The following is a 16,572-nucleotide window of genomic DNA, read 5'->3' as shown; positions in this document are numbered from 1 at the left end:
GCCTCTTCCGCCGCGGAGGGGCGGCAGCGCAGCGCCCCAGCCCCGCCCCCTGGGCTGCGGCTGGGTAGGCCGAGCCCGCCGGCGGAGAGAGGAGCGGTGGGGCCGGGCCGGGGGCTGCAGCGCCGGGAAGCTGTCGGAGCCTGGCTGCGGGGAGAGCTTGTGCTGCGCCCAGCGACAGCCCCGCGGCGAGCAGCCCCGAGAGCTGCCGCCGGCAGCAGAGGTCGAGCCCTGGGTTCCCTGGCTTTGGCCTCCCGTCTGAAGGCGGCGGTCTCGCGGAAACTCTCTAACAGTACCGTCCAAAAAACGCAGCCGCCTCGGTGCTTTCAGCAGCCTGATTTGGGTCACTCTCCCTTATCCCCCGCCTGCATCTCCCCCATGCTGGCAAGAGCACTGCGCGCAGCACTGTAACCAGCACTGTCGCCTTTTTTTTTAATGTAAATCAAGCTAATCTATCTGCCAATTTACACACAGCAGGCTTTGTGCGCCCCGTTTTCTGGAACTACAGAAGTGGCCTCCCCCGACCCTGGTCATGAATCCTCACCTGGTTTGTGATGCTGCAACTCCAGCAGAGAAAGAACGATCCACGGGATGTAAGACTGCAAGGAAGGATGACAGCCTTGAAGATGAAAAATAAGAAAAACAACATGCGGCAATGACAAGAAGAAGTTAGATTTGATTTAAGCTGCTGCAGGTGGCATTTTATGATTTTGCAGTATGTGCTTTTTGTGAATTCACAAATAATCCCTTAACGTAGCGTTAACTTTCCTGTTAAAATTACTAAGATTTAGGGATTTATTACCTCCAGCTTTATTTCCTTTAGCCTTTCCAGTTACTTCTCTATTTCAAAAAGAGGGAGTAATAAATAAAAAGAGCCCACCTCAACTATAAGCTTTTTCTCGCTTGTCAGTATTTCATAACATCCAACACTTCGCATTGGAGAAGACGGAATAGCTTATTTTTGCAAGTCCAAATTCCTTCCAAAGTTTTTTGTATCATCTGTTTCCTGGCATTATGAGAAGTAAGAAGTGTTTTGCATAGCACAGTGAATAAAATGTTCTAATTTTCAAAAGAAACAATTGCACAAGAATAGACAGCGGAATCATCTTGAGGTGGTTTGGGCACGCGTTTCCCCTTTTGCGCTCTTTGCTTTCCTTTGTTTCACGCCTGAAATCCTGAGTTTCTTAATACTTCGCCTCTCTGCCCCAGTCCTTCCCTCCCCTAGCAGAGCCGCCATTATATGAAAGTAGTGGAATTTTCTTCAGCACTGAGTGTCAGTCTTAACTTTGCAAGAAATGCAAGATACCCCCGCCTGCTTCTTCTGACTGTTCAGGTCAAGCACATTAACTTGTTATGTTAATAATGTTATTGCATCCTTCTTTTGCAAAGAGTATAAAGTGGGCCAAGCAGTATGAAAAGCAGCAGCGTCTACTGATACACAAAACATTCAAGTGTGAACCATTTCATACAGAAAAAGAAAAAAACACCCCAAAAACCACAGCACACAACATCCCAAATTATAGTTCAGTATTACAATGTATTATTATGTGCAAAACTCACCATTTACAAAATGAAATACAAACATGTGCCAGGGGTTTCAGATACATGACAAACTGACAAAAATGCTACAGATCTCTGTATGTACATTACACATGCTGCTCGTGACATTTTTGTAATCATCTGCCTTGCGTTACACTGCCCACACGAGACTGGGGGGAAACCCCGTGTCCCTCTAAAGAGAGGAGCCCTAATTGACTTAAGTAGGGTCCAGAGTGTCACCCACAGCATCAGCTATCTTGGACAAATCTACAGAACACACACGTTTAATACCATTTTATCGTTGCATATGTAGGACTGACTTTCACGACTCACCTACTAAGTAACTTAGAACCATGAAAGGCTACAACACATTCTTCAGTCCAAGACACATTTTGATGTTGGTGACAGACTATACAAAATAGTTAGTGTTCTCCTTCACCTTACTGATATATTTAATCCTCTGCTAACACAAATAGTATCTGGGATAGGTGCTGTCAAATCCCTCTGCAAATCTACAATACTGCTTACATAAAAGTTCCTTACAAACCTCCTTCGCTTATTTTCTGCAAGGAGCCTGAACCAGCAGACTAACACATTTTAATCCTAAATTAGGTTCTCCGCATTCTTTCCTCTGCCCCTTCTCTACATCCTTTTCTTTCAATTTCCTCTTCCGACCCCCTAGTTCTAAAACAATGCGTATTAACAATAATCCAGGTAACAGTACATCAAGTTCAGATAAAGGCACTGAAATCACTAGTGCCAATGTTACAATCTTCTTAGGGATAACAGAAGTTTCATAAAAACTCTCCTGTAACAGGAAAAGAAGAGAAACCACAGAGACTTTTAATGCAATACTCTAAAACCAGCAAGAGATTTATTCTTGTATATTAAATGTTAAAATCACATGCATAATTATAGAATACTTTATAGTTAAAAAAAAATATTTAAAAAACCAACCCTGACAGTTTACCTGCAACTGCTATAAAACTTCTATGATATATATATTTATATAAAAACATGGCGATTTTCTGTAATTAAAAAAATTAGGAAAGGATGCAATCATCCAAGTAATTACGAGTTAACTGATGCCCTGCATCGGACAGTCTTGTCAAACTCATGCTGGTGAAAGTGAGCTCATACCAGCCAGTTTACTGAAATATTTGTCTAGCGTAGATATATTTAAATCAGAATGACATTTGGCTAAAGGGCGAGTGTAAGAAAATAGATTTTTGCACACTACAGCAAAAGACCTGCAGAGGGCCACAGTATAATATGCTTCAAAAGAGTCTGTGGTACAAGGTACAAGAAATTCAGCCTCATGGGCTGTTCACTCAAACACGCTGGTGGAATATTCTGCATAACTGGCCATATGCATGGTTTACATGGGTTTTTGTAAGCAATGCTAGAAGTGTCTGTGCGTGTTTTACTAGGCTTTGTGGTTTAAGACCTGTTTTAGCTCCAAAGGAAGGCAGCCAACAAAGATGTTTTCAACAGTTAACAAGGAACAGACATTAAACAACAAGTTGCTGGTTTTAAGAAGCTGAGTCATCGTTGTTTTGAAAAATGGCACCGTATGGATCACTGTTAATGCGCTTGTAGACAAAGTGAAAGACCTGGGGTTGCGGACGGCTGTGCAACTCTGCCTTAATTTTCTGAGGGTAGGTATCCTCTGTCAGTTGCTGCCAGGTGTCGTCAACAAAAAGAAACAGGCTATATTCTTCTGGATTGCCCACTTTAAACTTTTCAGCACAAAGCTGACATACATCTTCTGTAGTGATATATGGTCTTACTAGTAAGGTCTTTCCTGTACATCCACTGTTAACTTCCTGGAATGCAACACGAAGGTAGTTCTGTAGAATGAGAAAACAGACATCAGAAACTTAAAAAATCAAACCTCATCCTCTGAAGAGTCAGCAGCGAACAGCAAGCCTCTCCACGTTCGAGTTGTGAAACACACACCGGTGATCCCTGTACATTATGGCCACCTTGTGAATTGCCATGTTCGTGGTAAAACTGTGGCAAGCCTGTGGTGGGCATAACAGAAATTCGAAAGCCGACATCCTCCTTTCCTCGGCTTACATCCTAACCCTGCAATTAAGGTGAACAGATACAGCCTTAAAGCCACGTGGAAAACACCAGTGGTTTTAACGGGACTTGATGCTCGGCCTTCCTAGGAAACAAAATGCTGCGAAGCAAAGTAAACGTCTGAGGCAGCACTCCCGAGAGATGATGCCACCGCTGGGTCAATACTAGAGAACAGAAGCTTCACGCAATATGTCAGTCAGAAGGAAAAGGAAAAAAAGAGCCTCTGCCAGTGGCACACAAGGGTGTTGATCCACAAGTTACTGCACGATAAACTGTTTGCGCTCTTATGCTGCAGTATGCAAAAGATAATCCATCCTCACGTAGGACATTTTCATCGCATTAACTGGCGGCAATTTGGTGTCTGAGCCTGATGTAACCAACTGTCGTGTGACAGCATTTTCCTTTTTTAAATAAGGCTTAGAGGGATGCAGAAAGAAAATTTACTCTGCAACATTAGAGTAAATCCATACGATCTTGAGGCAAAAGCTGGATCTTTTTTCTCTGTTGAACTTGACACATGCCCACAACTCTGAGAACATGGATAAATTCTAAATATGCCCCAACAAGGAAAAGCAGTTCTACCTCTCAAAAAGCATTTTAAAAGTAAAATAAAAAGCAACAACTGGGGGGGGGGGGGGGGGGAACAAAACCAAAAAACTTTTGGACACGTTAACAAAGCAGCCTGCTGCTGTGTGCTTTTTTAAAAAAGAAATTAACTGCAATTAAAGACTAAAAAGCAATAAAATTAAAGGAGGTGGAAAAAAATGACAGTGAGAAAGAGTTGTTTATGACTAAGCTGGTACCTATGTTTGTATGCTGAATAAATTAAGCATGCTAAATCACAGTGGTAAAAATTTATGTTTCATAAAAACAAGCTGTTAAAAACTAAGACTGAGAGGAATGTTCATATGACTTAAGTTCCAAACAGCACTCTTAGCTTTAATAAAGTATTTTTTGATAGCTTGCGGACTGAAACACTGAAGCTTTGGAACAGCATTTAAACCATTGGGACTGAACCTGACTGAATAGAACTAATCCATTTTTGTTACCCAGCGTGAAGAAATTATTAAAACAAAATCAGCTCTAGGTAAGGCAAAACACACCACAGTTTTAATTCCTAATGCAGTTAACACACAGAAGACCTGTTTTTAAATGCATGTGCTTTTAGACGGACAGAATTGCTTCAAGGAGAGGCTGAAGTTTGTACAAATACTTGTAACTCATATACTAAGTATCAAAATTATTTATGCAGTAACGGAAAGTTGTATTTAATCATCGTCAAAATACGTGGGATTTTTTGCTTTTCCATCCTTTTGAGGGCGGGAGGATGAAGGCCTTCCAGAGCCCAAAAGCTGATAAGGCTGTGAGACTGCATCACAGAAATGCAGCGATCACATCCTGGTTCAATGTGGGAAAGATGAGTTAAGATAAAGTTGTGTTACACATTGGTTGTAGGGAAGGTGCTTCATTTCAGGACTGCAGGACGTGGAGAAAGGAGATGGAGAACTGGCATTCTGAGCAGGCAGCAAAATGCTTGAATTTGTGCCAAGTGTAGCCTGGAATTGGTGTGATCTGACTGATTCGAGGCTCTCTTTCGAAAGTGACAACAGAAGGAGAAGCACCGGACACACTTGGTGCCAGCTTTCCCCCCGCCCCCCTGCATCTCCCCACATCCAGCACGGCATCCAGCTGTACGCTTAGCTTGGCTGAAGTTCATTTGCTGAGGAAGAGAAGGTGACATGGAATACAAGATCCTGGTGAAAGAATCTTCTGTCATTAGTCATGCAGCAGAAATACAAGGTGATGAATTTTCCTGTGAACGGTGTAGTGTTTTGCTAGAAAGAACAAAAGACTCAAGCTCCTTGGATCTGATACCTAACTACAGGTAAGCAGAATATAAAATGGATCCCAGTAAGATGGACTAGCTTTGTGCACTGGCCATAGATTGGAATTTCCGTTAATCAGTTCTCCTCTTCCTAAGAGAGGCAAATTGTGGAAGACTGCTTCTTTTCCCAACTCTTTCCTGTTCACTGTTTGTGCTTTAGTTGTTTGCATGGACACTGATAAAGCAGAAGGAACCTCAACTGAAAGGTTTCATTATCTCCTGATGACCCCGCACCTTCATTTTTCAACCTCTTAGCTCTATCATAACTAATTGATGGTTGTCATTAGCCTCTATGGCAACTTTGCGCTGTGGTATGAACTGTAAACAAGTGAACACACAGGAGGAAATCCTTTCTTATCGATTCCAACATCCTCCTTGCTTCAGTCCACAAATTGATGCATCTGAACAGACAATCAGCAGCATACTATATGAAAGACATGCAGGCCTGATTTTAAAAGATGAAGTAATCCCGACTGTTTTGTTATTCTTCAGTTGAAGTTACTGCCCTACTCTGAAAGGGCTGTAAGAAATGGAGGGGAGGGAAAAAACACAAACAAACATGAAGACATTCATAGTATAGAACTCTACTCCTTGCTTAAACTTTAAAACTGTAGGCAAGCTTTTCTCCCACCTCTCCTCTCTATTACCTGCTGTCTGCCCCAATTAGCTACTGGGGAGTTGTGCTGATTTATACCACTGGAAAGCTGTATTTGTTCTTTTTAACAGTAAAGCATACCAAGAAGCTAAATCTAGGCTATGATTCAGTTTGTCTTCGCTCTGCGTCACTTAAATAGAAGGGAGGGTGGGAAGGCTCCATTATTTAGTGTTTTCTTTAGACCATCCTAATAAAATTCTATTATAAAGTGCAAGGACTTCAAAACCGAGGCAAATTTGCCAGCTGTAGTCTCAGCACTGCTTCACTCCACTTACCTTGTGGCCCCAAGGGAATCGTTATGAATCATACCTCTGAAATGGGGATTTCCAACAAAACAATCATCCCCTGTTTTTTTCTTCAGCCCTAAGCTCTACCTGAAAATCATCAACTGAAGGTATCGTCCTGTTAGTTGTCCTCCTCTTGTGCCATTGCCGGAGAGTATCTCTGGCTTCTGAACTTAGCAGTCGGGCAGCTTGTTCTTCCTGGAAGTTCTTGATCAGTGAAAGTGCTCCATAAGCGCTTGTCAAGTAATAGCCTCCTGTGAAGAACAGCAAGGGAAGAACTTCTCAGAGTGGTCACAAACACCACGCTAGTTCCGACTGGTCACAGTCAGAAGTACAAACACACTTTATTTTTTTTAATATACACACACACACACACATATATGGAAGACACATATATGGAAGTCCCTGTACACTATTGCCAAAATATAAATGAAGAAAAACAGCTCACTGGCCTGCAAAATACTGGATGGTGTGTTCTCAGCTGCTAAGAGACGTGCAGCGGTTGCATGCACTCCATATTATCAAGTGGTGCAATAGTATCTAACTCTGGGTCCGCTAGTGCTGGGGGTAGCTGGTTACTTAAATGACTGGTGTCACTCCTTTACTCCTGAGTCTTTTTACAAAGTTGGAACACGAGTTTTCTTCTAAACAATTTCCAAACAGTGATTTGTTTTCTTCCCGAGCTTCAAGTGTGGATGAAATAAACATAGCTGTTTATACGACATAAAAGACAATGTACCACTGTTCAGGAACTTAAAAGCAACCACCCTTAGTGGCAAAAAAGCAACAATTGAGTGTGTGATTTGTACCCTGAAAGCATCCCAAAGAGTTTGCTTTTGTTTTTAAAAGGAAGACTGTGTTTGTCACCTTTTTAGCATTCCCCTAATGTCCAGCTAGTTCAGGAGGTGATACGTACCGTCCTCCATACTTCACCTTTATTACATGAGTGGAGGACAAATTAAAGCCAAGACAGTTGCCGATGTACAAAAGAAGCTGCAGGTCACAAAGGAAAAGGAGTCTCAACAGGAGGTAACAGTCCTCAACAACCAGGAGAAACAAAAGACATGCTGTCATTTATTTCTCTCTTGTTTTTTTTTTTTTTTTTTAAAAGTAAACTATTTGATTGGGAGTGTCCAATTAAGAGGCAGCACAGTCTATTCTTGGAGTCATTTAAAGGCACGTTCTATGCTCACAGTAGTATTTTCTGTATTACTGATAGCATCCTCTTGGCCTTTAGCTTTACAATGAGTTGAATACATAAACCACATGCAAGACCCATGAGACAAATTGGACAATACATTACATTTGAACTGCACAACTCCAAAGCACTAAACAATTTTTCCTGCACAGTATAGTTCAGCTGGTGCCAAAGACAGGGTCAGCCAATGGAGGGATTTCTTTTGCTGCATTAAAACAACATGACTTAGTAGTCCAGTAAATGTTTCTGCCTTTCAAGCACGTTAATGATCTCCAGCTTCACATCTCAAGTATTTCCCGTGCTAAGATTCCTGAACAATGCACTAGAGGATGCTCTGTACACAAAGCAGGGAACAGACCAGTGCCAAACTGGAGGAATGCTAGCACGGTTCTCTCACGCATACCCGCATGTAGGAGGATACAGCAATTTCAGCAAGCCAAGAGACAGCAGGAATGGGAAACACACATATACTGAAACTCACAACTGAGCTCAATCACAAGAACCTTTAAACTTCCTCATAAACTGGTAGATTCTGGGGCCTACCAAGGGCTTGCAGAATACCTCTTTGTTAAAAACACCACCATGAATACAGAAAGAAGGGAGATTTCCTTGCCTCTGGTGGACTTCAGCCGTCATTCAAGAGTGCCTTAGGAAACATATTCCTAGGGCTCATAAAAATACTTTTGTGAGAAGCAAATATTGGGACGAAGCGAAGATCATTAAGGGGGGCAATATCCTCAAAAGCACTTCCCCGGCAGAGAATTCCCCCAGTTGTTTTTACAAAGCACCTACCCCAAGTCCCATTAAGTGTCTCACAATTTAACTGAATGCTGTGGCCCTATAAACACTCTGAGGATATTTTCAGGCACAGAAGGATAAACACATTTGGCACCTGCATAGTGTATGTGTTTGCTTGCTAAGTCACGATGCCTCCGCCTTCTTGGTTGAAAACCACGTATTCCCTCATAAGGTAGTATACATCAGTAGATTCCCAGGTCACTCAGACCTGTACTCTGCAGGCTAACCAGCTTTCTCTTACTTTAAGGTAGAAATAATTACGAGATTCTCTTGTTACACTACTGACATCGCTGACTTTAGAACTCCCCTTGAAAGGACTTCTACTCAAACAAGGTTAACAGCCACTGCGCTGCGAGGCAGAATCCCCCTTCCCTAATCCTTCACTCAATTTTAATAAAAACAAATAAATAGATTACCTTCTCCATGCAGCAAAGATGGATCCAGCAATTCCATCATGTATTCAATCTCCGTATCCAACTCCAGCATATCACACTGGGCTAGGACGTATGTCAACACAGGCAAGAAGTCATCAGCGCCGTACAGCCTCCCTGGGTTGAAGGGAACGCAGACAGTGATAGGCAAACCACAGGTTTGTACTACTCCAGAGCCGCCTGTTATCAATGTGCAGCAAAGAGAACGTCACCTGACACTCCCTGGACAGGAGACCAACACCAGCTTCATCCTGTACTTCTAACAAGCACAAATCTGATGAGGCACACCTTGAGGCATACAAGGGAGTTTAAAGACTGGGCTCACCTTGGCATCAGCTCAACTGGTCAACTCACAAAAGGCTGCCATGCCAGTCTGGCCTGACCTCCACCTGCCCTTCTATCACTGGCTAAGAGATGATGAATAGGCATTTTCTTTATACGTGCAGGGATGACACCCACTTTCCGGAAGGATCTAGCCACAAATACCAGTTTCCGAGTCTGAATCCCAGCAGAGAAGCCAGAATATAAAAGCCTATTAGATTTGACATGAAAACTCATCTCATTTCCGTGACAGAGCATGGTTAAAAACACCAGTGAGCAAAGCCTCATTCCCTACTAGCTGGTGAAGCATCATCGGCAACGGCAGCGCGCAGCTAAGACCAAGAGACTACGCTGTACCTCGGTCCGTCCGTGCTCCTATCACTTTTATTGCATTTAAACTTTCTGTTTAGAAAATACTATGCGGCCAAATCTCTGGGTCTGGCCAAACCGTGTTCATTGCAGAACTGGTGTGATGGTCACTTAAAACCACCAGGAGCAGGAGCCAACTTAAATTTTGGTGAAACTCCAGGTGACTGAAGGGCTGATATCTAAAGTTACACCAGCTAAGGCATACCCTCCAGGTATTACACTACTATCTGGCTGAGAGAACATGACAAAGCAGATACTCAAACAGCTGCTGCCTGGTGGGTTTTTTGGGGTTTTTGTTTTGTTTTGTTTTTTTTTGGTTGTTTTGGTGTTTTTTTTTTTTTTTTTTTTTTTTTTTTTTTTTTTTTTTTTACTAACTTCACCTGACAAAACAGGACAACCCGAGGAGCATTTGCCACATCTTAGCCCAAGCCCCTCAGTGCAACAGTTAACTGGCAGCAGCCTCTCAATATTTTTCTTCTGCATGTTGGAAATACTTTACTCAATGTGATAACACAGCTTAGAGAAAAGAGTTCACAGCACTTCAGGCCAAGATTCCTATATGCATTTTAAAAAGCAGGATTTTGCACAGAAATAATAAGCTGGGCAGGAGCTCAGACCTAAATCTTGCAAAAGTGCCCAGGAGACTTCAATAGCCACAAGCTTTCACCATTCATCTCAAATCTCAAAAAAAAGTAGGCGTCTTGATCAGCACCGGACTCAGCTGCGCATTCAATGCTCACTGAGAAAGAAAACTGCCAACTGTCCGCAGCAGCTTATACTTGCTTAGGGAAAAAAATCTCCCACTACCACCAGCGTTGCTTCACCTTAGCTCGTGACCTACCACAGCTGCGTATGATAAGACGTCAGGCAACAGAGTTGCACCTATGAATTCATGCGATCCAGCACAGCATTTTGATTGTGCCACTGACTACTCAGCAGGTCTTACTGGTCTGTAGTTCCCTTTCATTATCTAGGTTTCAAGGTCACTTTTGGACTCTTGCTACAGTCTAGAAATCAATGTTATTTCTGTTCCAAAAACACCAAAGAAGGCGTCCAAATGAGAACATTCAGAAGCACAGCAAGCCAAAAATACTGGGCGAGAGGCTGCTTTCCTCCACCCATTAACACAGAGCCCTTGTAGTTGTCACATTGCATACACGCTATTGAATTACTATAGCTAAGTACAGGGTGTTACCTCTATTACGATTTCCAGAAAAATACTCATTTAGAACCAGTGTCAAATTCAAGGCTCACAGGACAGCCTTTCTGACAGCCGACTTCAAAAGCCTACAGTTAAGCAAAGCTGGTTTTTTAAAGCTGCTTCACAACTCTGCTTCACACTGAATTTGTAAGATGTGATGCCACATGTATCAGAGGTATCAGGAAAGAAGCGGAGAGGAAGAATCCCTCTCAAAAGGACAAGGAGATGCTACGAGAGCTCCAAGAGAAGGACACATATCTGCACAATCAGGTGGTCTGATTTCCTCCACCGAAAGACAACCCCAGGTTTAGAATATCAGTGAACTTGAACCACGAGAAGCACCATACCTGAGTTATTCTCCATAACAGTGTAAATCAATTTGCAAACTCTCAACAGCAGCATGACTTTCTTTTCAGGTGAATACATTTTCTGCATGGTCATGAACTTGACTTTAATCTTTTCAACATCCACGAAGTCTGGTGTTGGAACAAACACGCCCAATTCCTGAGGATTCCTCTGCCGCACCAACTGCAGGTTTTCCTTTAGCTGTTTCCAAGAACCATCCGCTGTATGAAACTCTTTCAACATCGCTTCAATGTGGCCCTTCAACGGCTTCAGAATGCACTTATGCATGGCCTTCTCCAGGACAACATCTGCAACGGGAAAACACAAGTCCAGCTGAGCCTTCTCTAGAGCAGAGCCAATATTAATATAACCATTCCCAAAGAGACACCTAGAGCGAAACCAACTTGCTAAGGCCTACTTATTACACAAGCAGAGTTTCCAGATGTTCGTTAACAAGAAAACAAAAGGCAGAGCAGAATGTGTATTCCATTTGCTTTTATGGCAATGCGGTAAACACAAAAAAACTCCACAAAGACAGACTGCAGACTGTCACAAAAAAAGAAAAAAAAGAGAAAAAAAAGCAAGCTGTGGCTCCAGTTAACTTTTTCTTTTGTTGGCCAGAAGCCTCCGAGTTTTATTTTACTTTGAGCTTAGACTTGAACTCCCAAACTTAAAAGTAAAACATAGTCAAAACCATAACTTTTGTCTGCTTTGGCATGAAAACCCATCCTTTTTGCATAGTTTCCATAAGAAACTATAATTCAACCTAAATTCTCCCAAAACTTGGCTCAACTTTGTCAAGATCTTTATGAACTTGGACAGATTATGGGCTTTAAACTGTAAATGAAAACCAAGCTGTGTTTGTCCAGCTTCGGATTTCATCATGCAAGCTTATATACAGCTTTGTCATCAAGTTTGAAGTTCTTTGTTTGGCAATAGCGTGCACGTGGCACAGTAACCACTAACTTAGCTGTTTTTTTAATTCTTGTTCTACTCAAGTTGTTCTTTAACAGTCATTCTCCATTTTCAAAGCAGGGACCACATCAACAGAGAAAGCTCTTTGCTAAACATTTTCTCTGCAAACCTTTACTTTATAAGCTTATTTCCTCTCCCGCTCAGCGCCCCTATGGCAACATAGCTTACATTAATAATTAGCTTACATCAATTACTTGCACCTTAGGGAACTCCCACAAGCACAAAAGAAACTGGGGACCCTTCAGCCTGGCCACTGCACCAGCACCCTGACAGTGGGGCAGGACCAGAGCCTAGAGCAGGCAGAGGTACTAGGGGAGCACAGAGAGCAGGGCAGAACAAGGGGAGACCGTGTCGCTGCGAGATCACACATTTATACAAGCCAGCAGTGGACATTCCTGCTACTAGTGGTGACTCATTAAAGTTTCATTAAACCTCATGCCCTTTCCAGGTTCTTTGCCTGTTCTTACGTGTTCTTCTTAGACCACAGTCTCTTTCTTTTCTCTCTCCCTGCCCCCTCCCCCCCCCCTTTTTTTTTTAAAATTGCAGACTGTTTCTAAGGCTTGGGATTTACACGCACACACAGACACACAAGCATTACCTACTTCTATTTTCTTGCTGTTGCTTTATGCTTTCATTTATTTTATCCTTGTGTTCAGCCATTTTTCCTTTTGGGTCTTCATACCTCTCTTTCCCACGCAAACACGCCCTTCACACACTCCTCCTCTTATGGCGCCTTTGCTTCATATGTAGCTCCCATCTCCCCTATCCCAATTCTCCTGGGGCTTCTGTAGCTTCTCCTGCTATTTTCCCCTCCTGAGACCCCGATGGAGGTGGCAAAGCCGCGTCTGCTTCATTCCCGGATGCTTTAAACGCATCTGGGCTCTCTCACAATGGAGACTGCAAAAGCTGCTGGAAGGGAGAGTGAACTTGAGGAGCAGCATTTGCTGTCTGAATTTCTAGATTTCCCCATGGCCACCAGTAAAGGCATAACCAGTCTGACACGCGTTCTTGATGGCCTGTCACACTGCGTGAAGGGTGGATCCAGGTTCCCACCTGACCAGAGCCACCAATTCTACATAACAAGTGGCAACATTTCAAATGACTGATCCTTACCTATTGTACTTGGTAGAGCCACACAATCGCCACTGACAGCACTTCCAAACCCAGTCAGGAAAGCAGAAGCATCACCCTTCTGCACAGTGACAGAGACTGCCTCTCCCTGCCATCAAAGCCATCCTCAGGGCTCATGGGGCAGAAATATTTTTCCACCAAGAAAAATGCACAAATTTCACACGTGGCTATGTTAGCTAGCTAAATTTCTAGAGGGTGCACACAGTTCCTCGCTAGCTTCACTGATGTTTTTTTTTTGTTTGACAATTCAGCTTACTTTTTTTTTTCTACTGCCTGTTCAGCTTTTTAAATCGCAAAAACACCAACTGCTTTGCTTGTAAGCAGAACACCTCTGCAGTTTGCATTCCAACCGCCTGGTCTTGTTTAAGTCAAAATTAAAGCAGTCGGTGCTGCCAAACATTACGTTAAGCGAGAGAACTCTCTATCCTCATGAAATTTTAACTCCCACAGGCTTCCACTGGAAGTTCCACACATAAATAGTTAGCGTCAGCCATCCTTCATCTCAGTAAAGTGGGGTCACCACCACATTTGGTCACAGGAGGCTCAATAAATTGTAAAGAATTCAGCATGTATCCTCAGAGCCCTTGGTCTTATAATGAGGGAGCACCTAGCCTGGGATGGGAGAGCGGAAAACTCAGTACGCTTCTGTGACTGATCCCTATAGGCTCCATGCTGGAGCCGTTCAGCTGCTGCCTGCAGTATCAGTATGGAGGGAGCTGCAGAAGCACTCTCTCCCCAGAGGCTACAGGAACTGGATGCTGCCGGGAGGGAAAATTCCTCCACAGAGCCCCAGTCCTTGGTTGGGGTCAGGCTTGTTATAGAATCATAGAATCATCAAGGTTGGAAAAGACCTCTAAGATCATCGAGTCCAACCGTCAACCCAACCACCATGCCCACTACACCACATCCCTAAGCGCCTCATCTACATGTCTTTTAAATACTTCCAGGGATGGGGACTCACCACTTCCCTGGGCAGCCTGTTCCAAGGCCTGACCACTCTTCCAGTAAAGAAATTTCTCCCAATGTCCAATCTAAACCTCCCTTGGCGCAACTTGAGGCCATTTCCTCTCGTCCCATCGCTGTTACTTGGGAGAAGAGACCAACCCCCACCTCGCTACAACCTCCTTTCAGGCAGTTGTAGAGCGCGATGAGGTCTCCCCTCAGCCTCCTCCTCCAGACTAAACACCCCCAGTTCCCTCAGCCGCTCCCCATCAGGCTTGTGCTCCAGGCCCTTCACCAGCTTCGTTGCCCTCCTCTGGACACGCTCCAGCACCTCCATGTCCTTCTTGTGGTGAGGGGCCCAGAACTGAACACAGGATTCGAGGTGCGGCCTCACCAGTGCCAGTACAGGGGCACGATCACCTCCCTGCTCCTGCTGGCCACACCAGTTCTGATACAGGCCAGGATGCCGTTGGCCTTCTTGGCCACCTGAGCACACTGCCGGCTCGTGTTCAGCCGGCTGTCGACCAGCACCCCCAGGTCCTTTTCCTCCGGGCACTTTCCAGCCACTCTTCCCCAAGCCTGTAGCGCTGCCTGGGGTTGTTGTGGCCCAAGTGCAGGACCCGGCACTTGGCCTTGTTGAACCTCATACATTGGCCTCGGCCATCGACCCAGCCTGTCCAGGTCCCTCTGCAGAGCCTTCCTACCCTCCAGCAGATCAACACTCCCGCCCAACTTGGTGTCATCTGCAAACGGACTGAGGGAGCACTCGATCCCCTCGTCCAGATCGTTGATAAAGACATTGAACAGGACCGGCCCCAGCACTGAGCCCTGGGGAACACCGCTCGTGACCGGCCGCCAGCTGGATTTAACTCCGTTCACCACAACTCTCTGGGCCCGGCCGTCCAGCCAGTTTTTTACCCAGCCAAGAGTGGACCTGTCTAGGCCGTGAGCCGCCAGCTTCTCTAGGAGAATGCTGTGGGAGACAGTGTCAAAGGCTTTACTGAAGTCCAGGTAGACCCCGTCCACAGCCTTTCCCTCATCCACTGGCGGGTCACCTGCTCATAGAAGGAGATCAGGTTGGTCAAGCAGGACCTGCCTTCCATGAACCCGTGCTGGCTGGGAGGCGAGAAGTGGAAGCTTTAAGTCTTCTGCCCTCAGCCCTTAGTAAGTTAGTGCCACTCCCACAGCTTCCATACAGATGAATCGCACAGATTTTTACGGCTGTGCAAGTTGGCGAGGAGGCGTTCTTTCATATTTGCAATTCATCACAAGCTCCAAAAGCAGTGCCTGGAAATTGCTTTGAAATTTACTCGATCGCATTCCACAATTTCTCCAGGAACTTAAACTGATTTGAAGCAGCACAGAGGAAGAGAGCAGACAGCTCACGTGGCTGTGCTCAAAGCTCCATACAGGGTCCAAGTACTTATGGCTGAAGGCTGCTCCTAATGGTTTCTCTGCTGTTAACGCAATCAGGTCAATAAAAATAGGATGGGATATTTAGTAAAGCATCCTTCGGTGCTGTTCAGTGGCTATATTACAGCAAATAGGAGACCAATGAAATAAAGGACGTACAGCTGATTCCAAAGAGATACTAACTGCCTCAGCTTGGTGAGGGCAGACTGAGAGAAACTGTCATTTTAATGCAGCATGTTTGCACAGAACTAGCCAGCAAACAAGGAAGGGACTAAGATACGACAGTTTTAAAAAACAATAACAACAAAAAACCAAAGTCCCCCAAGCCCCCCCCCAACCCAAACCCAAACAACCCCCACAGAACAACACACAACCTTTTCTTCTCTCTCATGAATTCTTCGCGCAGACACAAGAACCACAGAGTTCTGCCCTCAAATTAAAAAGTGGCAAACTCTAGAAAGCTGATGAGGCCAACAACATAGCAAGATTGATAAGGGCTGGACTTTTTTTTTTAACGGTCAATAATAACACCCATATGTATCCTAATTAATATAAAATCTATATAAATATTTATATATTATTAAAGCCCGGAAGGACAGCATTTCTTGTGACCTGGGTCTTAGACCAATATTCAGTGTCAAAAGACACCTATAAGCATGTTTGGGATCAGACCATCCAACTATTTACCCTTTCCTTCTGAACTGCCGTTACTGGTCCCTTTCAGAGAAAGGTGTTTCTGGATATGATCCCACAAAACAATTCCCAGCCAGCAGCAGCTTTCACTGTTTAACTTCTAATGGCCACGAAAAGTGTAGGAGGGTCTCCCAGGCAAACTAGCATCTAAGTTGTGAATTGAGGACTGATCCTTTGCACTAACATCTCTGTATATTTCTCAGATCCAAATCGGCAACAAAAATTCCCGTTTACTTCAGCACACGCAAAGTATTTTCAGATATCCTCCCAGGATGCTTAATACTCCAAACCCAAAACAGACGCCGCTCTT

General features: G+C 44.1%; 1 protein-coding gene and 1 long non-coding RNA gene across 3 annotated transcripts in view; one reads left to right on the top strand and one right to left on the bottom strand.

Moving 5' to 3' along the window:
- The first annotated feature begins 504 nt into the window (after positions 1–504).
- Positions 505–5,304, top strand: LOC142081213 (uncharacterized). The gene is made up of 3 exons (XR_012673295.1): positions 505–590; positions 4,583–4,708; positions 5,223–5,304. It is a non-coding gene; the product is annotated as an uncharacterized LOC142081213 (long non-coding RNA).
- The window catches only part of RIN2 (Ras and Rab interactor 2), an 85,625-nt gene continuing 70,567 nt past the window's right edge, over positions 1,515–16,572 (bottom strand). For both annotated transcript variants that reach the window (XM_075147905.1, XM_075147906.1), the window contains 4 exons: positions 11,111–11,416; positions 8,858–8,989; positions 6,536–6,699; positions 1,515–3,386 (listed from right to left, as the gene is read on the bottom strand). In XM_075147905.1, coding sequence (XP_075004006.1) covers positions 3,069–3,386; positions 6,536–6,699; positions 8,858–8,989; positions 11,111–11,416 — 920 coding nt within the window. In that variant the 3' untranslated portion in view covers positions 1,515–3,068. The remainder of the gene's footprint in view (positions 3,387–6,535; positions 6,700–8,857; positions 8,990–11,110; positions 11,417–16,572) is intronic.

This window comes from Calonectris borealis, chromosome 3 (assembly GCF_964195595.1).
Source record: "Calonectris borealis chromosome 3, bCalBor7.hap1.2, whole genome shotgun sequence".
In the NCBI taxonomy this organism is placed as follows: Eukaryota; Metazoa; Chordata; class Aves; order Procellariiformes; family Procellariidae; genus Calonectris; species Calonectris borealis.
The sequence above is the reverse complement of the archived record's forward strand: the minus strand, read 5'-3'. Positions and strand labels throughout refer to the sequence as shown.